Consider the following 21,467-nt stretch of genomic DNA (forward strand, 5'->3'; position numbering starts at 1 on the left):
CTTAATCTTGAGCTATTGCCCCCTTCAGAAATAGACTTGTTTGTTGTTGCACATACTCAACTGGATAAAGATATACTCCGATGTCATTGGTTAAAACTAGAGAGGTATGATTATTCATGTTGTTTATTTTTATTTTCTGTTTTCAGATCCTGTTTGATCAAGCTCAGAGATCAGTGAAGCAGCAGTTGCACAACTTTGTCAAAGAGTGAGTTTAGACTATATTATTTACATATACATGTTATTTATATAAAAACTTCCATGAGATCCCTAAAGCATTCATTGCCTAAAGCCTCCATATCGGCAGCTTTGTATTCATTAGACTACTCATGTAATGAATGTCCATCTGTACTTTCAGTGACGTGCGTAAATTCAAGGACACGAAGAAGCACTTTGATAAGGTGAGGGAAGATTTGGAGATTGCACAGGTGAAGAACGCCCAGGCACCTCGAAACAAAGCCCATGAGGTGGAGGAAGCCACCAGCACCCTCAACTTCACCCGCAAGTGCTTCCGCCATCTCGCACTGGACTATGTGCTGCAGGTAACGTATGAACACTCGGCTGCTCCAGACTGAACACGCGCCACACATACACAGTGTATGTAAACACATAAGAGTGTTTTATATCAATCTGTTTTCCCCCCATACAGATCAATGTCCTTCAAGCCAAAAAGAAATTTGAGATCTTAGATGCAGTAAGTATATGAAATGTATTTGAATCTGGTGAATGTGTTGATTGTGGAATCTGCAGCATCATTATCTGTCCTGTCTTCTGCAGATGTTATCCTTCATGCATGCGCAGTACTCCCTGTTTCAGCAGGGCTACAACCTACTGGATGAGATTGACCCCTACATGAAGAAACTGGCTGCTGAGGTGAGCAGTGGTCTCCACGTACGCTATTGATTTCTGTCAGAGCACCGGCAGCCAGATTGGCCATCGATTCGGTTAGAAAAACCGATGCAAATTCATGTATTACTGTATGTAAAAAAAGAAATCCAACCCCATGGGAAGGGATTGCGAAAGCATGTGCACGGATTATGAATTTGTGGGTACTGATTGAAAAACCGAAGGTACGGTTTACAAAATCTGAGTGCATGGATTGGAAAATCGTGGGTGCTGTTTATTAATCTGTGAGCATGATTTCTTAAACCGAGGGAATGGTTTAGGAATTTGTGAGTAAGGTTTATAAACTGAGGGGACGAAATGCAAAACAGTCGCTGTGGATTGTTTTTGTTTCTTTTACCTACAGGTGACTTCCCGCGCTCCATACTTCAGTGTTTTTCACTTGAGTGTTGTTTTATTTGTATTTATTTTTTAGGTAACACTTTAGTATAGGGTCCAATTCACACTAATAACTAGTTGCTTATTAGCATGTCTATTACTAACATATTGGCTGTTTATTAGTGCTTATAAAGTACATATAATGCATGACATCCATAATCCTACCCAATACCCTAAACTTAACAACTATCTTATAAACTATTAATAAGCAGCAGTTAATTGAGGCAAAAGTCATAGTTAATGGTTAGTTAATAGTGAGAATTGGACCCTAAAATAAAGTGTTGTGTAAATAAAATTGACACTAGTGACAAGAATTATGACATTTCTATGGTATCAAAAAAAAAAAATTATCGTAAAGACGTATTTTAAAACAAAATATATTTACGATGAAATAAAATTACTTAAATCGTGATATAAGATTCTGTTTATATTGGCCACCCATAACGTGTGTACTGTGTATATTTATATGTACATGTAAATATGTATACATAAATGTATATATTTAAGAAATGCATAAAACATAAATTATAAATATTTATTTAAATACATCACACAAATGTGTTATGTAAGCACAAACTTATTTTGGATGCGATTTGATAAAAGTTTGAAACAAGTTTTCATGACAGAACCAAATTATTTTCTGAAAAAAGAAGTTTGTTAATCCCAAATAAATTCTTCAGCATCTAAACAACAAAAAACCTACCCTCTAAAATAAGAAAATACTGTAGTATTCAAAATGCACAAATTTTAAGCCACATTACATTACTAACCTTAGTACTACACTTCCCATCCCTTCTGAAAGTGCAGTGCTATAATGGACAGACAGATAGACAGCCAGTGCCTGTGGATAATAAACACATACAAGAGATGACAACAAACGTCCAATAACTGATTGTTCATCTCGTCATAGCTGGATCAACTGGTGATTGATTCAGCGATGGAGAAGAGAGAAATGGAGCATAAACATGCCACGATTCAGCAGCGGGTAAGAATACACATACTGTACAAACATGACATACCCTTGACTGTCACTAAAATACTCTGACAAACACCACTGTTGACTCACGTCTAATGCTAGAATAAGGTTGTTAAAGATAGTAAACCTCTAAAGAAAGTTAGCATTCAGCTTTCTTCACACTGGAGTTGATTGAGGATTATTCATGCTTTAATTGGACGAGTCTAGTTACTAAAGACTATCTTTAATTCCTTTTGGTTGCACAACGTAGTTTGATTCAATTAGGTTAAATTTGAAGAAGTTGAGTCTGAGTGCAAGTTGAGTCTGGCCTGCATTGTATTCCTAACGTCGTCATGTTTTCTTTCCATTTTCGAAACATTAAAAAGAAAGACAGAATGTGGACTTTAGCCCAGAGTTATATAAAAAGACCTTTTCACTTCCCTTCAGTGTTTGTCCTCCTGTTCTTCTGGCAGGAGTAGAAAAGATCTTCTGTCCTCTAATGTTTCAGTGTTTAATGATGTTGAGCAGTGAGGAAGTGGATCTATTTTGACCGAACAGAAAATAGAGCTCGCTGAAGTTTGGCTTCTGACACCTAGTTCATCATCTATCTGTAAAAGAAAAACAAAAAAACATTTATAGACATATGTCTACATTTATTTGCTCCTGCTTCAAGAGTCCCACAGATACTTAAACTCAGACTTAGCTGCTAAACAGATGTTTGTAATGATTTCTGTATTCTGTATCTGTTGTAATGTAGCATTATTATTATTATTATTATTAATTATAGACAGCAGTGACATTTTAGTACTGTTTACTGTATATACTGTTATAGTTTTTATTAATATTTTGATTCCGCTTTTTATTCTTTCAGATTTAATTTAGATTTTAGTTATATTTTTTTGGAAATGTTGTTATCTACATCTATAATTTTTATTATTATTATCATTATTTTAAAAATTGCTATTCAGGTTTCATTTATTTCATTTATTTATTTTAGTTGCATTTAAGTTTTTATTTGATTTAAGTTTTTAGTGCTTCTACATACTTAAAGTCATTACTTAAAGTCAAGTTTTTCATCTAATTTTATGTTTTAATTTATTTCAGATTTGCTTGAATTAACAAAAATGTTCGTTTTAGATTTGGTTAAAGAAATTAGCTCTGAAATAAACGGACTATTTTTAGTTGCCTTGACAGATGCTTTGCGAGAGCAATGCTGCAAAACACAATGAAAGAGATCTTTTATGTTATTTGTGTAAAAATATTTTCGGGTAATTGATTTTTCAGTCTAGGCAATTAATGGGAAACACTGTGTATGCGCTAAGCATTGTTAAAAACAACCTTGAAAATTCTAAGCACTCTATTCTGCAGTTAATCATGTTTTTGTCACAGTATAACATGTCGAATTGTTACTAATCTTCATTTTTTTTCTGCTTTCCTCCATATGGCGCTCTGGGATTGTCTTCATCCTGATTTAGACACTGTTACAGGTGAGCCTTTTACTCTAAACCCCATCAAACATGGCTTCTAAAAGTCTGTAAACATTTTATGTGACTTTCCAGATGGAGGCTATAAATAATTCATCTGCACTCTCACATTTCCTGATGTTTTTTTATGGGGAAAAAAGTGTAGCTTCGCTCATGATTCTGACCCGAATTTTGTGTTGTGTAACGGATGATATAATTCCAGTTCAGTGAGACTGATTGATTTGTCCCACAAACGCATCCGTCTTATGTAACCGCTGATGGCTGTCCCATCATCCTCCACTCAACACAACAATTATTCAGTAGATGTTTCTCCCTCAGTGGATTATTTTCAGCTCCTTATTGTGGTTGATGAGAAGAGCAGACATTTATCTTTGTGCTTTGATTAAGAAATGCTTTCTGGGATTGCTCTGGATGCGGTTGATCTGAAGAAACGCTTGCAATCCATCACAGCAGTTACCCACAAACCATTGTGACGGTATTGGGCTGATGGGCAAGAGCGAGGAACATATGGTCTCAGAGCCACTTTAAGAAGAAACTTACCCATAATTACATAATGTTGTGATTTTTAAACCACAGACTCTTGTTGTGTTTCTGGGTAATTGGCTAAGCTCATATTCTCCTGTCTGTCTAAAATCCTCTGGCAGTTCTTATGAAGCTGCTGAAAGACATCTTTTACACCCATTAACATCAGTTTAAACTCATTATAGACCCACAGGAATCACTGGAAAGGGCAGATCTTGGTTTCTATGGTGTTCTGAGTTCTCAATTTCAAATAAGCAGAAGCATCATTTCCTGTATTGATTTGGTTGTGACTGAATATATTTGGTAGCACCTACAGTCTTCCTGGCATGATTAACAAACTATTACTAGTGTTTTTGACACATGCACTGCTGACTCATTACCATAAATCAGGTCCGTGTGTTATTTCAAAATGAAAGAGATTTATGTGTGAGTGCCAGCTTGTGTTGCAGGATCGCAGCCAGCCGTCTCAAAGGGAAGAGTGATGTGAATGTGAAGATTAAAGAGGTCTCACTGATTGATTAATTATATGGGTTTTCTGTAATTACAGTAGATAGAGATGGTATTTTTTTGCAGTATGGGATAACATGAGCATGACGTTCTTGAAGTCTCCATTGACGCCCAGCAAGTCAAACTGCAAATAAGATTCCCTAAATTAGAGTTGTAATATTTGATCCTGTGATTTTGATGGGCTTTGTAGTTCAAACAGATGATGGTTTTTATAAGCTCCCGCGTCATCGGCTGCTCCTAAAATAGCGCTGCTAGTCTTTTCTGCAGTCTTACAATGTTTTGTGAGATGCTGCACAGAAGATTCTTCACCCACAGCTGACAGGTATTGAATTTTTTGTTTTATTATTAAATTTTTTTAAATTAATGAACATACATATTTTTTGGTTAATTGCTCTTTTGTATGATAATGAGTATAATGTTTACCTTGAGGGGTTAAAAGAAGCATAGTTTAGTTGTGACAGACATGATGGGTCACGGACTGAACATTTATTAAAACAATTGATTTATTAAAGAAAATTTAAGAAAATAATTGTCATATTTTTAGATATAGCTTCGTGACATTTCTAACTGTTTACAAGTACATAATGATTGCAGTTTGCTATAATAATAATACATAATATTATTAAATAAGAATTATATTTTATATAATGTGTTCGATATTTTTATATATTTATTGTATATAATATAATATAATATAATTGTACAATATAATATATATATATATATATATGTATATAATATAATATAATATAATATAATATAATATAATTTTACAATATAATTTTTAAATAGTTTAAGGACATTTCAAACTATTTGCGTGTACTTAATCTGTTTGCAGTTTATTATAATAAGTGTTCTTTTATGATATCAATTTTGTTTATACTATATAAAATTTTACACATTTATGTTCTATTTCATATATAATAATAATATTATTATTATTATAAAAAGCTCTACCTCCTTTAGTGGACACCAGCATTTTGTGACCTGAGGGTGCGTGATGGATTGTAGCGTGGTAGAAGGCTAGTTAGGTACGCAGGAGCTAAACCATTTAGGGCCTTATAGGTAAGTAATGATAATTTGTAACTGATATGGAACTTAATAGGTAGCCAGTGCAGAGACTGTAAAATTGGGGTAATATGATCATATTTCCTTGACCTTGTAAGGACTCTAGCTGCTGCATTTTGGACGACCTGTAGCTTGTTTATTGATGAAGCAGGACAACCACCTAGAAGTGCATTACAATAGTCCAGTCTAGAGGTCATGAATGCATGAACTAGCTTTTCTGCATCAGAAACAGAAAACATGTTTCGTAGCTTGGCAATGTTTCTAAGATGGAAGAATGCAGTTTTTGTAACATGGGAAACATGATTTTCAAAAGACAAGTTGCTGTCTAATATAACACCCAGATTTCTGACTGTAGAGGAAGTAACATTAAAGAAGGCGTGTATGTTAATGAGCTGTAGCTCAGGCAGTGGAATCGCACATGATGGATCCTGCTGAAGCTCCACGGCTGCGTGACTCACACAGTGCATTGACTGCATGCTCGATTGGGCTGCGCACCCGTTTAGTTGAGCTCCGCCGCTTCCAGGGGATGCAATGATTTTAAAATACATCAAACATTTAAGGATAAAGATATTCAGCAGGTTGGACCTCACTTTGGTGAGTTGCTGCTTTAATGCAGTTAGCCATTCTCTTTACATTTTCGTTTTGATTTGTACCTATTCATCTCTTGAATATTCATGCAATATAAAGGCATGCACTTGTTTTTTTTATAGTATTTTTAGAGTTAAGCATCACTAAATATCAGTCTAAATTGCTCTTGTAGACTGGTGTTTTATTTTCACATCCACATTCTGTTATATTTGTTAGATTGTGTGTGAGTTATAGTATACAACGTATACATTTTGTACTATTTTATTATATAAAATATATATGCTGCATGAAACTACAGAAAATCCTATATTTTTATTTTTACTAATTTTATTTGATCTTTTTCTATATGATTTTTTTTTTTAACCCTAATCGTTCGACTTCAATCGATTTAAAGGTATGAGAACATAACTGCATGTGTATTTAAGTGTGTGGGAACATTGAAGATCAGCAGAGCGAGTGAAAGGGAGGGTGTTTTCTGTAGCATTTAGTCTCTGGCTGTAAGGAGACACAACTGAATGAATGTGAACGTTTGAACAGTCACCCTGCTGTGGATTTGGGTAAAATGAGTGACTATAAGCAAATGTACCACACTACAATGCTGAAGTGCTTTGGGGGTTTGTTAAGCGGTCACTGCTGTATTCTGGATGGTGGTTGTTTGCTTTTGTTTCTTACGTGATTATATTAAAGTATACGCAGTGTCTCGCGTATTTAATCAGGGAGCATCGAATGATGTTGTGCAATCTTGTTTAAGATGCAAGAGCGCAGTGATTGTGTTCAAAGAGCTCTTTCAGCAGAACGTTAATTCTCTGTCAGGCCTGCCGCTGAAGTGTTGAAGCAGCTTTATCTTGAAGTCTTCAGAGGGTTCCAGAGAGAACAGAACACTTTGAAAGTTTAACAGTGCCACAGACAGATAGGCAACTGAGGGCTGAAACTTTTTAGGGCTGTTTGTTTGGGTTGTGAAATGATCTAGTGATGAAGACGTGTTGAACGACTGTTTACCCTGGCATCAGTGCATTTTACAACACAACATTTTAGCCCAGCTGACAGCATATCACTCCTCCACTCAATAATCAATATAAATGACCTGAACGGAGGAGGTTGTTGCCATAAGGTCCTCCTATGATGATTCACCTCTCAGATACAAAATTGAGAGCATTGAGTGTGCTGCGATAAAACAGGAAGAGGAACATTATTGTGAATGGTGAGTGTAAATATGTGAAGCTCATCGCTGGTAATCGCTTGGATATGCTCGCAAGCTTACGCAACAGCTTGCGTCACCGTCTCTAGTGGGACATCTGAGAGCGTCGGATGACTCACTCTTAGTGTGTGTTATGGATGCACAGAGATAGTGTTGTGCATGAATTTGTGCATCGGCTTCACTTACACCCTTCTGTGTAATAAGGAAGCATTCCCACAGACAGAATGTAATGTATTTTGTTGCATTGGTGGTTTATGCTTATTTCATATACATGAAATGGCCTTCACTTGATGTTTATCTCTTGTTCTAATGCTATTGTTTTGTCATTCAGGACTTTTCGTATGACGACCCAAAGTTGGAGTTTAACGTGGATGCACCCAATGGATTGGTGATGGAGGGCTATCTGTTCAAAAGGGCCAGTAACGCCTTCAAAACATGGAACAGGTAGGATAACAGATGTGCAGGACTGGGTGGAACCAAATGTAATTATATACACATATACCATGTTTTAATGTATTTTAATCAATTCAATTTGTTCATTGAAATTAATCTGCTTTTGTAAATCCCATATCGCTTGATCATGAGTTTAAATATGCCTGGTTTGCTTTTAATAAGGCATGCAACTAGGTCATGGTTGCATTTTAGATATGCAATGATATGCAAGAAAAAAACATCATTAGGGATGCACTGATATGTTGCATTAACATTCTGGCCTGAAACTGATATTATTTTAGTATTATAGATATTAGAATTATATGACTTCTGCCTAAATACATTTAAATGAAAATATTAAAACTAAAATTAGTCACTTTAAATTCTACTAGTAAATTTAAGCATCACAACATTAAAGTGTGGTATGAAACAAATCTTAATAATTTTAAAACTTAAACTCAACAGTGTTCTTAAATAATGTATCATTGTTCTTGTATTCAAATTAATTAAACAATATTTTTAGAATGAGTTACTGACAATAAAAGTAATCTAAAAGTAAAAACTGAGGAAGTGAGCATGAACTATTAAATATCCAATATCAGTATCCATTAAATAAACTCTAATATTTCAATGAATAGTCTCATTATAATGTTTTTTATTATTGTTATTATATTATTTATTAAAAAGCTAATTTGTTATTATTTCAAATATATATTTTTTAAGATCAACTTTGAGTTTGATGACAGTAAAGGTAATAAAAGTAAAAAAATTATGGAAATGACCATGCACTATTAAATACCCAATATTGATATCCATAAAAAATCTCAGTATATAGTCATTATAGTACAAATGTATCATTATATAGTAAAAATATGTATTATTTCAGTTTATGAAACCCAGCAGGCCAAATATGAGTTATTACATTTTTAATAGTATTTAATTCATAACAAATTTCTTATTTCAGGCGGTGGTTTTCCATCCAAAACAGCCAGCTGGTTTATCAGAAGAAACTAAAGGTGAGTTCAGATCAGCATTTAGCAAGATGACACATAAGTCACAGCAGTTTAGACTGCGTAAGTAATCTGTCTTTGATTTAAACAAGCAGCTTCATTATACAGTACCTCGAGCGAATGTACTGAGTTTGTGTCAATGACATGTATCAGCAGAATTCTTCAGCTCACAGGTCACCGAGCAAGCATATCTCTTTCTGAAGATAACTAAATCATTCCCTGACAAATCAATGCATGCACACAGTGCTGCCTGCTCTTCATCTGTTTGGAGAATGTCCATTTATTTCTGCCGAAGTGCTTGGTCAGGCTGTCTGTTTAAATTACTGTGACAGCGTGCTGTTTAATGCATATCAGAGTGGAATGGCTTTATTTAGAGCACCTTTCTTCAAGCCAGCAAATGTACAGGCCTATTGAAGCATCTTCACCTTCCACAGGACTCGCTGACGGTTGTTGTGGAGGACTTGAGACTCTGTTCTGTCAAACCATGTGAAGACATCGAGAGGAGGTTCTGTTTTGAAGTTGTGTCGCCCACAAAGTGAGTCTTCTGTCCAGTAAAGCTCAGACTTTAGATGGTAATTTGGCTCTTAAAGACTTTCAGAGCTGCATAACTGGTAGTAATAATGTCTGGATGTATACTGTAGGAGCTGTATGCTACAGGCAGAGTCAGAGAAGCTCCGGCAGGCCTGGATCCTGGCGGTTCAAGCCAGCATCGCCTCAGCGTACAGAGAGAGTCCAGACAATTATTACACTGAGGTTTGTACAGTCAACATGCTAAATCACTATAACATAGGATGGGCCAATACAATATTATGATCAAGAAAAAAAAGAAACTGAGTCACTGTATACTCAAATAAGCCTGTGTAATAAAGCTTAAAAAAATATGCATCCCTATTTTTCAACTTTTTATGATATTCAATTAGAACTGGCTTAAAAACAACAAAAGCAAGCATAATTCCACTGTTGTCAAGTAGAATAAAAATGCAAGTAAAAACTGTTTAAAAAGAAAGCATCACATATATTGTTTTATAATTTTTATAATAGTTTTATAATTTTTTATAATAGTTTTATAATTTTTTAATAATCAAATGTTGCAAAATGAACTGTTGATTGAGTGTTCTGAACTAATTCCTTAAAATATTAGATCATTATTAGACTACAATAAAATGTGTAAACAATAATGGTAATATTAATTATTATTATCACAACAAGTAGTTTTCAAGTGTAGAAAAAAAATTACAAATTATAAAAATAAAAACTAACTGGAGGATTTTTTTTTTTTTTACATTTTTTTTATGAACACAACAGAATCAAGTGAATTAGTGTTTTGAACCGATTGGTTGTAAACCACAGTTCAGAAAAACATTCACATAAATGATTCAGACTTCCCGAGCCTGTTATAAGTTTTACTACTGACATTTAAAGCTGTTATATGTTATATTTCCCCCAAATAACTCTTTTGTGTGTCTTTCTGCAGCGTTTGGACCGGACCGCTTCTCCCTCCATCAGCAGTATAGACTCCGCAAATGAGCCCCGAGAGCGCAGCGGCAGGGGCGAGAGCATTCTGCAGCGGATCCTGTGTCTGCCGGGAAACCAGCAGTGCTGTGACTGTGGGCAGGCTGAGCCGCGCTGGGCCAGCATCAATCTGGGCGTCCTGCTCTGCATCGAGTGCTCCGGCATTCACAGGTAAGGCATGGAAGAGAACAGACCCCACCACCACCACCCCAAAATAAAATGTCTGGGATATCTGAGTTTAGTGTGTCCCGTGAGCAGCCACTGTAAACACGTGGTGTCGTCCATCCTTGGCTCAGCCGGGTTTCCTAGGTGGATTAGATCAGATTTGATTAGATCTCATTTAGAGGCGAGAGTTGTCAGGACAAGAGAGAAAGTCAGCGACTGCAGTTACTCTCCTCCAGACACACAGTGATAAATTAATATCAAGGCATCATCATCATAATAATGATATTACTAGCAAAGATGAAAATGGCTGAATATATGTGACCCGTGCTGGGCTAATTTTGAGCTACAGGCCAAAAAAGTGTTGATTTTGAGGTTTTCACAAAAATTTGCCCTCGTCTAGCAATCCTAATGCTTACGGTATATGATAATTAATGCAATAATTGTAGATATTTAATTACTTTTATTTGCTTCTCACACTGACTGTCATCCGAAGCGCGCATCCGACAGCACGCAATCCTGATAAATATACACATATACACCGAATTACAGTATTTAAGTATTTACACAAACATAATCTGTTATGTCTTAAGTGAACGTTTGGGGAACTGTTGGGGAAGAACTTCTGATGTGTAACATTATATTAGATCATTAACAAATGATATATTAGATGCATTACAGTAGGGCTTAATATAGACTGCCTTATTAATGATAATCTAACGATAAAAGAAAAGAGAGAGTCACTCACTGCTCTTAATTGAAGTGCTTTTATAGTTGTAATAATCAATGTATTTGTAATTAACAGACTAAAGGGATCTTTACATTAAATTATTAGTTTTTCTTACTTGAATGCGTTTGCTTAGATGTAAAATGGTAATGCATCATTTGTTTTTTCTTATATTTGTTCTACAGTTTTTCTGCATCTGTTCTTTTTTCTAATAACAAAGATAAAATAAAAAAAAATAGCTTTTTTTCAAAAATGACTTTGGATGTACGGGTGGAGCTCAGTCATTTTTCATCTGATTCCAACAAATCATCATTCTGAAGGATTTATAATGGAAAGTGTGAACAAAAAAAAATAACTAATTTTGCCAGCACTGGTCACATATTAATAGTGAAAATAATAATAAATAATTATTATTATTACCAATTTTATGCTAAATTGTTTTACAATTGAAATGGTAGAATTCTAAGAATCTAATAAAAATAATAATTCTATTTAATGTTGTTGTCAAATTATTATTAATATTATAAAATAATGAATATTAGCAAATCATGCAAAATTATTGTGCAATGGAAATGGTGGAATAATAATCTAATAATAATATTTAAATGTTGTTGTAGTAATAATAATAATATCAATAATATTAAATATTAGCAATTTATGCAACATTGTAACAGAAATGGTCGAATAATCTAATAATTCAATATTTTTTATTATGATTAATATAAAATTGTTGAATAATATTAGTAATAGTATAATAATTATTAGCAGTTTATGCAAAATTATTATGCAATGAAAATTGTTTATCATGATGATGATTATTATTATTATTCAGCCAATCTCTGATTGTATATTTAAACAGTTTTGCAAAAAGAAAGTCTGCTAAACAACAATAGAGATAATGATTGTCATTATTTAAATTGTTGTTTTGTAGTCAAAATGGTTGCAAATGTGATTTCATTTTTTTTTTTAGGTTGTCTGTACAATTATTTAGCATTATGTCAGCATTGCATATATAATTTGTGGAGAAAACAATCCCTAAAATGCTCTGTGAAAAGCATTCAAAGATGACAGATAGAAATGAGAGAAATATACTTGAAATCTTTACTTTTTATTGATAATGAAACGTGTGGATAACAGTTCTTTCTGATTTACATTTGACTGGAGTTGCGGCATTTGTGTTGTAAAACGCAATTTTTTGATGGATGTTTTCCCATGTTTTCACAGGAGTTTGGGAGTTCATTGTTCAAAGGTCCGTTCTCTCACCCTAGACTCATGGGAACCAGAGTTACTGAAGGTCTGCTCAAATGTCTAGATTGTTTTCCTCCTAATATCTTTTGGATGACCTTTATCTGTGACATGAGCAAACACGCTCTGACTATAACTGCTGTCTGTTCTGTTGCAATGCAGCTGATGTGTGAACTAGGAAACAGTATCATCAACCACATCTATGAAGGCAGCTGTGAAGATCAGGGCCTGAAGAAACCGGGACCCAGCAGCTCCAGGTGAGTGATGAGGGACACACATACAAGTGGCTCTTTTTCTGTGCATCTGAATGTTGAGTGTTTAATTGTTGCCTTGATTTTAAGGCAAGAAAAGGAGGCCTGGATCAAAGCGAAGTATGTGGAGAAGAAGTTCCTGAAGAAGATGATTTCGAGTGAAGTTCTGGTCAACGGCGGGAGAAAATCAGAGCGCAGATGGAACTCCAGGAAATGCAGGAGACATAACAGTGCCACCACCGTCCCCAAAACACACCGCAAATACAGACTGGAGCCAGGCAGTGCATCTCCTGCAACCTTTTCCTCAGGTAATCAATAAACATTTTTACTATGCAAGAAAGTACAATGATCGTATCATGTTTTTTACACTTTACCATGCTGTTAATACCATGGTATTATGTGAATTTCCATAGTAGATTTGTTAAATGGTAAGTTTATTAAAAAGTGACATATTCCTATTTTTTCCTGCAACTTTCAGCAACTGCTGCTCTGGAGAGAAAGTTCAAACGGGAATCTCTCTTTTGCCCGGATGAGCTGGACACCCTCTTTTCATATTTTGACACTGGTTCAGGGCCTCGCAGTAAGTATTATATTCTGTCCAAAAAACTTTTGGGCTTCAATCTTTGGTTTAATTGCTTGTTCCATGCATTATTTTGCTTTGCTTTTTTAATGTATTTTTTTATATATACTTTTGTTGTTTATGTGTGTGCATGTGCATGTGTGTGTTTTATTTTGTTTTAAATAGCGTTGGTTTTGTATGCTTTTGTTGTTTCGTTTTGCTTTGATTTGTTTTTGTAAAAATTTGTTTATTTGTTTCGCTTTGTTTTCATTTACTTTTGTGGTTTTACATTGTGTTAATTAGCTTTGATTTAATTTGTTATTATTGTATACTTTTGTTTTGTTATGGGTTTTTTGCTTTGTTTTGTTTAGCATTTTGCTTTGCTTTTGTTTGCTTTTGTTTACTTTTGTTTGTGTTTTATCCTTTTTTGCTTTGTATTGTTTTTGTTTACTTCTGTTGTTTTTAATTTGGGGTTTCGTTGTGCTTTGCATTTTGCTTTGTTTTTGTTTACCTTTGTTATGCATTTTGTTTTGGTTTAGTTTTTTTTTTTTTTGTCTTTTGCTATTAGAATAACTTTTTGTGGGTTTGCTTTTTTAATTTGCTTTGTTTTTTAAAAAAAAATTATTTTCGATTTGTTTTAGAATGCTTTGCGATTTACATTGATTTGTTTTTGTTCACTCTTGTTGTTTTGTTTTGTTATATTGTTTGGATTTGCTTTGCTCTTTATTTACTTTTGCTGTTTTGTATTTGTTTTGTTTTTGCTTTGATTTGTTGTTGTTTACTTTATGATGTTTTTTTTTTTTTTTTTTTTTTTTTTTGCTTTATTTTGTGCTTTCCTTTTCCATTTTTTACTGTTTTTTTTTTTTTTTTTCATCTGTTTCATCATGTTGTCATGTTTGCTGTAAGTGCACATTGGGTGTTATTGATGCACTAGAGTGTAATGTGCCCGCGGTGGGCTTGTGTCGGTCCTGCAGGTCTGAGCAGTGACAGTGGGTTAGGTGGCAGCACTGATGGCAGCACTGACATCTTGGTGTTTGAGTCTGTAGTGGACAGTGTCACAGAGGAGGGTGAGTGAACCACTGTGTGACTTGATGCTGTTAACCAGGAGTTCATTTTCTATACTGACTGTTGAAGCAGATGGGTAATGTTACATGTGTTTTTGTAATGTTCAGAGTGTGAGGTGTCTGAAGACTCCAGTAATGAGGCTGAATTGGAGCCGGAGGCGTCAGATCCTGAGGATCTGAGAGAACTGGATCCCGGAGCATTACTCTACAAGGCCTGTCAGGCACGAAATCTGCCCGTCATGGCTGAAGCTCTGGCACATGGAGCTGATGTCAACTCCATGAATGAAGAGGATGAGGGGAAAAGCCCCCTTATTCAGGCTGTGATTGGAGTGAGTCTTTACAATAACATGCATTGCACATGCACATATTAAAAGTAACCTAGATAAGAATTGATTGTAAACTTCCAGCTCACTTCAATGAAATGTTTAATAATCATATGCTGTTTTGAGGTTGTAATGCCCTAATCCTCTGGTTTTCAACATATATAGGGTTCTTTGATAGCCTGTGAGTTTCTGCTCCAAAATGGTGCAGATGTCAACCAAAGAGATCACAGGGGAAGAGGCCCATTGCATCACGCAACATATTTAGGTCACACTGGGTGAGTGCATGTTCACACACTCTTTACAGATGTTCATACAGATGCCTTTTGCTGTCTTTTGGTGCATTAGCATGCAAAAAAAATTGTATACGAGTTGAACAGACATGAATGTTACCCCAAAGTCATAATTATGAGAAGAGTATATATATATAACAATATATAGTTAAATTTAATGCAGAAATAATATTTTATCTTAATCCAACCAAAGTTATGTGAATGCACCTGATGTTGTAACTACAACCTCCAAACCCATAAAATACAAACTTCCCAGGAGGACTTGTTATACTTTTATAATGTATATTGTAGTACTGAATATTTACTATATTCATATACTGTGGTATTTATGAGGTACTCTAGATGCTGTAGCATTTTAGCAGGTCTTTTACTGCATATGCAGCTTTGCATTATGCAAATTATTAAATATTCAATGCTTGAATATTCAAATGAAATTGAAGCTTTTCCACAACTGCATTTTCTTTGTCTTATGTTTTCAGTCAAGTGTGTTTGTTCCTGAAACGAGGAGCGACCCAGAATGATGGTGATGAAGATGGCCAGGACCCACTGAGCATAGCGGTTCAAGCCGCTAACGCTGACATAGTAACTCTGTAAGTTAAAAAAGTCCCAATGCATGTGTGTTAGCTTCTGCAAGTTTAACCCAGACAGTATTTCCACTACCGTTCAAAGGTTTGGAGTCAGAAAGATTTGATTTTATCAAAGAAATTAGTCCTATTCAGCAAGGATGAAAATTGATTAAAGAATCCTGAAAAAGCACAACATTTCCACCAAATATATTAAGCAGCACAACAGCAAATCAGCAAATTAGAATAATTTCTGAAGGATCATGAGAAACTGAAGACTGGAGTAATGATGCTAAGAATCCAACTTTGCATCACAAGAATAAATCACATACTAAATTATATTCAAATACAAAACTGTTATTTTACGTTGTAATAATATTTCACAATATTACTTTTTTCAAAAACATTACAAATCTTACTGACCACATACTTTTGAATGGTAGTGTAAATAGACAATTGTACAACGTTTGATTCCAAACCAAACCTCTCTTTGTTTCTTTTCTCTATTTCTCTCTTGACAGGTTGCGTCTAGCACGTATGAACGAGGAGATGCGCGAGTCGGAGGGTCCGTTCGGTCAGCCAGGTCAATATTCTAGCAACAGTCCCACAGAGCAGCAGTATAAGAAATGCATACAAGAGTTTATCTGTCTCAACATAGCCGAATGCTAGAGAGCCCAGCGTAGCGCTTCTTTCCCATCATTCCCACCAAGAACTGATGTGTTTGTGTTCATCTGTAAAGACGGGCCAGTCTTGATGGGAATTCCAGCTAAACCAGCTTCAGGTGGTTTTAGATGGTTGCAATCTGGTTGGACCAAGCTGGTATAGGTGGTTGATATCTTGAATCTTTCTCAAACTGGTTAGGTCTAGTTTTCCATGTCCCAGATCTGGTTACCTTGCTTGACCAGTTCACATGCTGCAGACTTCAGATTAGTCACAAGACTGACTGGCCATCATAGTTTGGCCTAATAAGCAAGAGTATCACTCTTTATAAAATGAAGGTTACCTGTAATTGTGGTGGTATTTTGTCAAATACCAATTACACAGACTATCACGCTCGGTGATCTTACAGAGCCCTTACTAGTGTTTCCTAGTCGTTTAATGAACTAACCTGCAGCTGTCCATCTACTCTAACTGTGTTCTTCTAGTGGCATTTTTCTACACATGGTTTAAACAGGGATGGGGCGCTTAAAACTGTGTTTTGTGCTTGCAAACGCATGAGAGAGAGTGGGATCAAAAACTGTGATGTATAAAATGTCAAATGTATAAAATGTCTAATCTTCTAATCTACTAACTGAACTTTTTGTTGACTGATAGGCCACTGTTATGCACTTTTTCTTCACTCCACTGTCGTTTCTGTTTGCTTTTTTCAGATGATGGTTTATAAAATGGTTCAAAAACTGGATTTTTATGCTTTTTTTGAGAACCGCCCAGAGCAATAGTGCAATGATACAACATGATTTTTATTTATTTTTTATTTTTTTTTGTACTGTGGAAACCGATTGTATTTTTGTAATTTGAAATACTTTATTAATTTTACCGTTCACAACCAAACTTGAGTTCAGACACCAAAATCCGAAAGGCCAATTTAATTAATGAGGGTTAAATTCAACAATCACTGTTCAGAAAGTTTGGGGTCAGTAAGATTTTGTAATGTTAAGTCGCTTATGCCCATCAAGGATGCATATATTTTATGAAAAATACAGTAAAAATGTATTTAAATTATTATTACAGTTTAATATAACTGTTTTGTATTTTAATGTATTTTTAAATGTAATTTATTCCTGTGATTAAAGCTGAATTTTCAGCATCATTCCTCCAGTCTTCATTGTCACATGATCGTTCAGAAATGTTTTATTATAATCAATATAGTAAACAGTTTATATTCTTGTGGAAACCATGATGCATTTTTCAGGGTTTTTTGATAAATAAAAAGTTAAAAGCTTTTAACAGCTTTTTTTTTAATAGAAATCTTTCATAACATAAAACTTTTGCATCCTTGCTGAATAAAAGTATTAATTTATTTTTATTAAAAATAATCATACTGACCCAAAACCTCAATGGCAGTGTATGTAAATGTATTTTAATATTGTATTGTTATTTCTGTTAGCTTCACTGCATTGATTTGCTGTTGCTCTGGTTTGTTTGGTTTCCTGCAGCTTTTTTTTCCCCTTAAACTCACAATACAGTCTCACACTACGCCAAAACTTATGAATAAAGGAAGAACTCCCATGATATACGTAACTATTGGATGACATCATAAATTAATGTCATATAAACACTATTTATTCCTGGGAGTCATAAATACTCTAGATCCCAACCATAGACAACAGACAGAAACAGCACTTGTTGAGAGACAATTCATTTCTACATGTGTTGTCTGTAGTTTGTGAACAGAATAGAGTACTGTAAAGTTTTCCCTGAAATGTTTGGGGTGAAAGCTCATTGCTTGGTGCATCGTCTGTCTTTCTGTCTCTGGCCAATGAAATCATAGCACTTTCTGTTTCACATAAACATTTTGTTTTGTGAATATCAAATGAGTATTACTCCCGAAGTGACAAACATATGAAATTTTGTGAACAATGCAGCCAAAGGCGCACCGATATTTTATTGCTTGCTTTCATACTTTTCTTTTCCTGTGGGTGTCATTTGTAAAATATGTCTGAATATTGTATAACTGTGCATTCATCTGTAAATTAGAACCTCTGCAACTTCTGCTTTTCTTTTAGCTCTGATTCTGCCCTTTTATCTGTTCTCTCCTCCTAAACAGAAAAGAGTCCTGACAATAAATGAAACGTGACTGAAGTACTAACTGCTTGTGCTTCTCTTCTCCTGCCTCTTTCTTCTCTGTAGTGCTTTGTCCAATATTATATAACCATCTATATTAACTCTTAATCAGCTTACTGATTTTGCTGCTGTAAGTGTTTCTGAGTCAATTCAGTTTTTCTTGTAATGTCTTGTTTAAAGTGTTTTTTTTTTTTTTTTTTTTTTTTTTTTTTTTTACCCTCAAATTCTGTTCTTGTGTTTGGGATCCTAGTGACCCTGACCAGTATTAATTTATTAAATAATTAAATAATTGTAATTAAAAGGTCCTCTGACTGAATCAAACTCTTCATTTGATCAAAATCAAATGCTTACAGTACATAAGGCAACATCTACTTGATTACAAATGTAGAAAAATTAGTAATGTAAAATATTACAATCTTAAATAGCTGTTTTCTATTTGAATATATTTAAAAATTAAATTAATTCCTGTGATCAAAGCTGCATTTTCAGCATCATTCCTCCAGTCTTCAGTGTCACATGATCTTCAGAAATCATTCTGATATATTGATCTGCTGCTCAAGACACATTTCTGATTATTATCAGTGTTGACAACAGTTATGCTGCCTAATATTTTGTGAAAAAAGTCACTATTTAATGCATCCTCGATGAATAAAATAATTAATTTATTTAAAAAAATTATTATATCATTTAAAAAAAAAAACATTGACAAAAAGGTTGTCCTAGACTTTCATCGTAAGTTTATAAAATCCAATAGAACTTCTGTTTAAACAGAAATGGGACAGAACTCAACTTTTATTTAGAATCTCTCTTTCAATGGTTGTTGTGCAGACACTGGTCAGTACCCATCCTGGGAAGACAGGCACAGTCTCCTCATTGTAAATCAAGCAAGAGAAATTCAGAGTTTAGTAAAGTGTTCAACCCCACTCTTTGTCCCCTTTGAAGTTTCAGTTGTTGCCATGGTTACCCAGACAGTACAAATACCCTATACAGCACAAGAAGGCTCATTTTGATGGGGCTGCATAGTGCTGTTTCTTTCCCTTTCATTTAAACTCTAAATCCCCCCCCCGGTAATGGATTAGATCTCCATACTTGACCATTCAGAGAACTGCTTCTGCCTTAGTAAGACTTCTAAAATAATACAAAAGCATCCATTCACATGACCGCTGCATTTCAGGAGTTATATGTACAGTTACATTAACTGTGTTTGATCCCATTTTAGGTGACACCACATACCTGGATATTTTCCGAGAGTTTTCCCATATGGCATCCCACAATCCTGAGAAGCTGAAACGGAGGAGTGTTCACTTCCGTCACTCCTTCAGGTAGTTAGATGATATCTATTGGGCATCTGTAAAAAAAAATTTTTATACATATATATATATATATATATATATAGATAAAATATGTTTTTCTTTTTTTAATCTAGAGTGTGACCGATCAACTCTTTTAAACTTTGGACACCAATCAAGCTGGAGCAGAAGACACTTTGACTGGCTGATATTATAAGTGTAATGTGGATGAGTGTGAAGGACTTTAAACAATAATTTTGGTTGTCTTGAATGTTTGCAATGATTTTAATGCTATTTTGTATCTTTATGGGGTCAGCTGGTCTAGTCCCCAATGTTTGGTGTTTATTAACCATTGACAGTAACTGGCACTTAATTAAGCACTAAATGTCAAAGCATTTGTCATTTATGGTTTCACTGTTAAAACGTATAATCAAACAAATCATGCATGAATGCTTTCTCGTTTTATATTTCATCTCAATGCTATTACAAACACCACTATTATTATGCTCTATAATGAAAAATATCCAGTGCTGGTTATTGTTTCTGTTTTATAAAGCCGTTGAAGTGATAAGGAAGCTGTTTTTGGAGAATCGGCAGTGATATTGTCTGTTGCTGTAGTGATGAATGTACTGTTTTGTATTCGACTATGCTGGTGTAGTCTATATATTTACAGCCACTATAAATCATTGCAAATTCAAATACAGATATTGTATATTGTCTTTTCAGATGCAATTGATAATATATCATAAAAGTATGGTATTTTGTTAAAAAATGCAAAAAACATTGAGTGGACCTTTTGTGGTTGGAAATAAATATGTCAGAACAACCTGCTGGTTTTCTTGGGATAAAAAAAAAGTACAATTTTGTTGCATAATAACCCTGGGTTATTACATGTAACACATCAGTTAAGGGAGATAAACTTTTATATAATTGTATTGTTACAGTATATCCTCCATAAAAAATGTCATTTTCAGTTTCACAATTTCATGTACTTTGGCTGAAAAAAAAGTGAGTTTGGCCATTAAGATGGACCAGTCATTTGACAGACAATAAGGACTGAGAGTTGCCTTAGGTGTTCACATGAAGTTAGGTTTGATATTTCAGCTATTCCAGACGAACGAATCACTCTTGTGAACCGGTTCTTTGTAGTCCGATTAACTGTTTCTTTATAGTGAATTAAATACTGTTCGACAAGTAAACCGATTCCCGAACGAATGAATTGTGTGAGTCGGTTCTGAAAGTGAATCATAAAATTATAAGCCTATACAGTAGGATTCCTAAACGAGTGGCTCTTAAGAGTCGGTTCTTTATAGTGACTCTAACAAACAGGTTCCCGATTCCCGTGAGAATGACTCTGGTGACTCGGTTCTTTAGACCACAATCACTCTGTATAAAAAAATAGTATTAATGTAGTGTAAATGTTATAATAGTAGTAGCCTATTATAAAGTATTATTTATTCGGCGAGATACTGCATACATTTTTTTTCTTATTTCAAACATTTCTTCATTTTAAAATCCCATTCGTAATTCTAAATCCATATTACATTTTACACGTGAATCCAACTCGCTCATGTTTTTTTATCGGCCCAATCGTTTAAGACATTTATTTTGAAAGGCGTCCGAAGCGCTCTTAAGAACTTTTATTTGCTCCTTTAC

General features: G+C 34.5%; 1 protein-coding gene across 2 annotated transcripts in view; it reads left to right on the forward strand.

The window, feature by feature from the left end:
- The window catches only part of LOC113071131 (arf-GAP with coiled-coil, ANK repeat and PH domain-containing protein 3-like), a 53,701-nt gene extending 33,192 nt beyond the window's left edge, over positions 1 to 20,509 (forward strand). Inside the window, exons 5-26 of one of the 2 annotated variants that reach the window (XM_026244494.1) lie at positions 147 to 205; positions 356 to 539; positions 647 to 691; positions 775 to 870; positions 2,189 to 2,263; positions 3,709 to 3,720; positions 7,932 to 8,044; positions 8,997 to 9,048; positions 9,477 to 9,577; positions 9,684 to 9,795; positions 10,517 to 10,725; positions 12,668 to 12,737; positions 12,851 to 12,945; positions 13,030 to 13,247; positions 13,418 to 13,519; positions 14,464 to 14,565; positions 14,671 to 14,891; positions 15,051 to 15,160; positions 15,655 to 15,765; positions 16,260 to 16,321; positions 19,742 to 19,844; positions 19,949 to 20,509. In XM_026244494.1, the coding sequence (XP_026100279.1) occupies positions 147 to 205; positions 356 to 539; positions 647 to 691; positions 775 to 870; positions 2,189 to 2,263; positions 3,709 to 3,720; positions 7,932 to 8,044; positions 8,997 to 9,048; positions 9,477 to 9,577; positions 9,684 to 9,795; positions 10,517 to 10,725; positions 12,668 to 12,737; positions 12,851 to 12,945; positions 13,030 to 13,247; positions 13,418 to 13,519; positions 14,464 to 14,565; positions 14,671 to 14,891; positions 15,051 to 15,160; positions 15,655 to 15,765; positions 16,260 to 16,321; positions 19,742 to 19,844; positions 19,949 to 19,955 (2,259 nt within the window). In that variant the 3' untranslated portion in view covers positions 19,956 to 20,509. The remainder of the gene's footprint in view (positions 1 to 146; positions 206 to 355; positions 540 to 646; positions 692 to 774; positions 871 to 2,188; positions 2,264 to 3,708; positions 3,721 to 7,931; positions 8,045 to 8,996; positions 9,049 to 9,476; positions 9,578 to 9,683; positions 9,796 to 10,516; positions 10,726 to 12,667; positions 12,738 to 12,850; positions 12,946 to 13,029; positions 13,248 to 13,417; positions 13,520 to 14,463; positions 14,566 to 14,670; positions 14,892 to 15,050; positions 15,161 to 15,654; positions 15,766 to 16,259; positions 16,322 to 19,741; positions 19,845 to 19,948) is intronic. The other variant, XM_026244496.1, reaches the window with a different exon arrangement.
- The last annotated feature ends 958 nt before the right edge of the window (positions 20,510 to 21,467 follow it).

Source organism: Carassius auratus, unplaced genomic scaffold (assembly GCF_003368295.1).
Source record: "Carassius auratus strain Wakin unplaced genomic scaffold, ASM336829v1 scaf_tig00006001, whole genome shotgun sequence".
NCBI classification, from domain to species: Eukaryota; Metazoa; Chordata; class Actinopteri; order Cypriniformes; family Cyprinidae; genus Carassius; species Carassius auratus.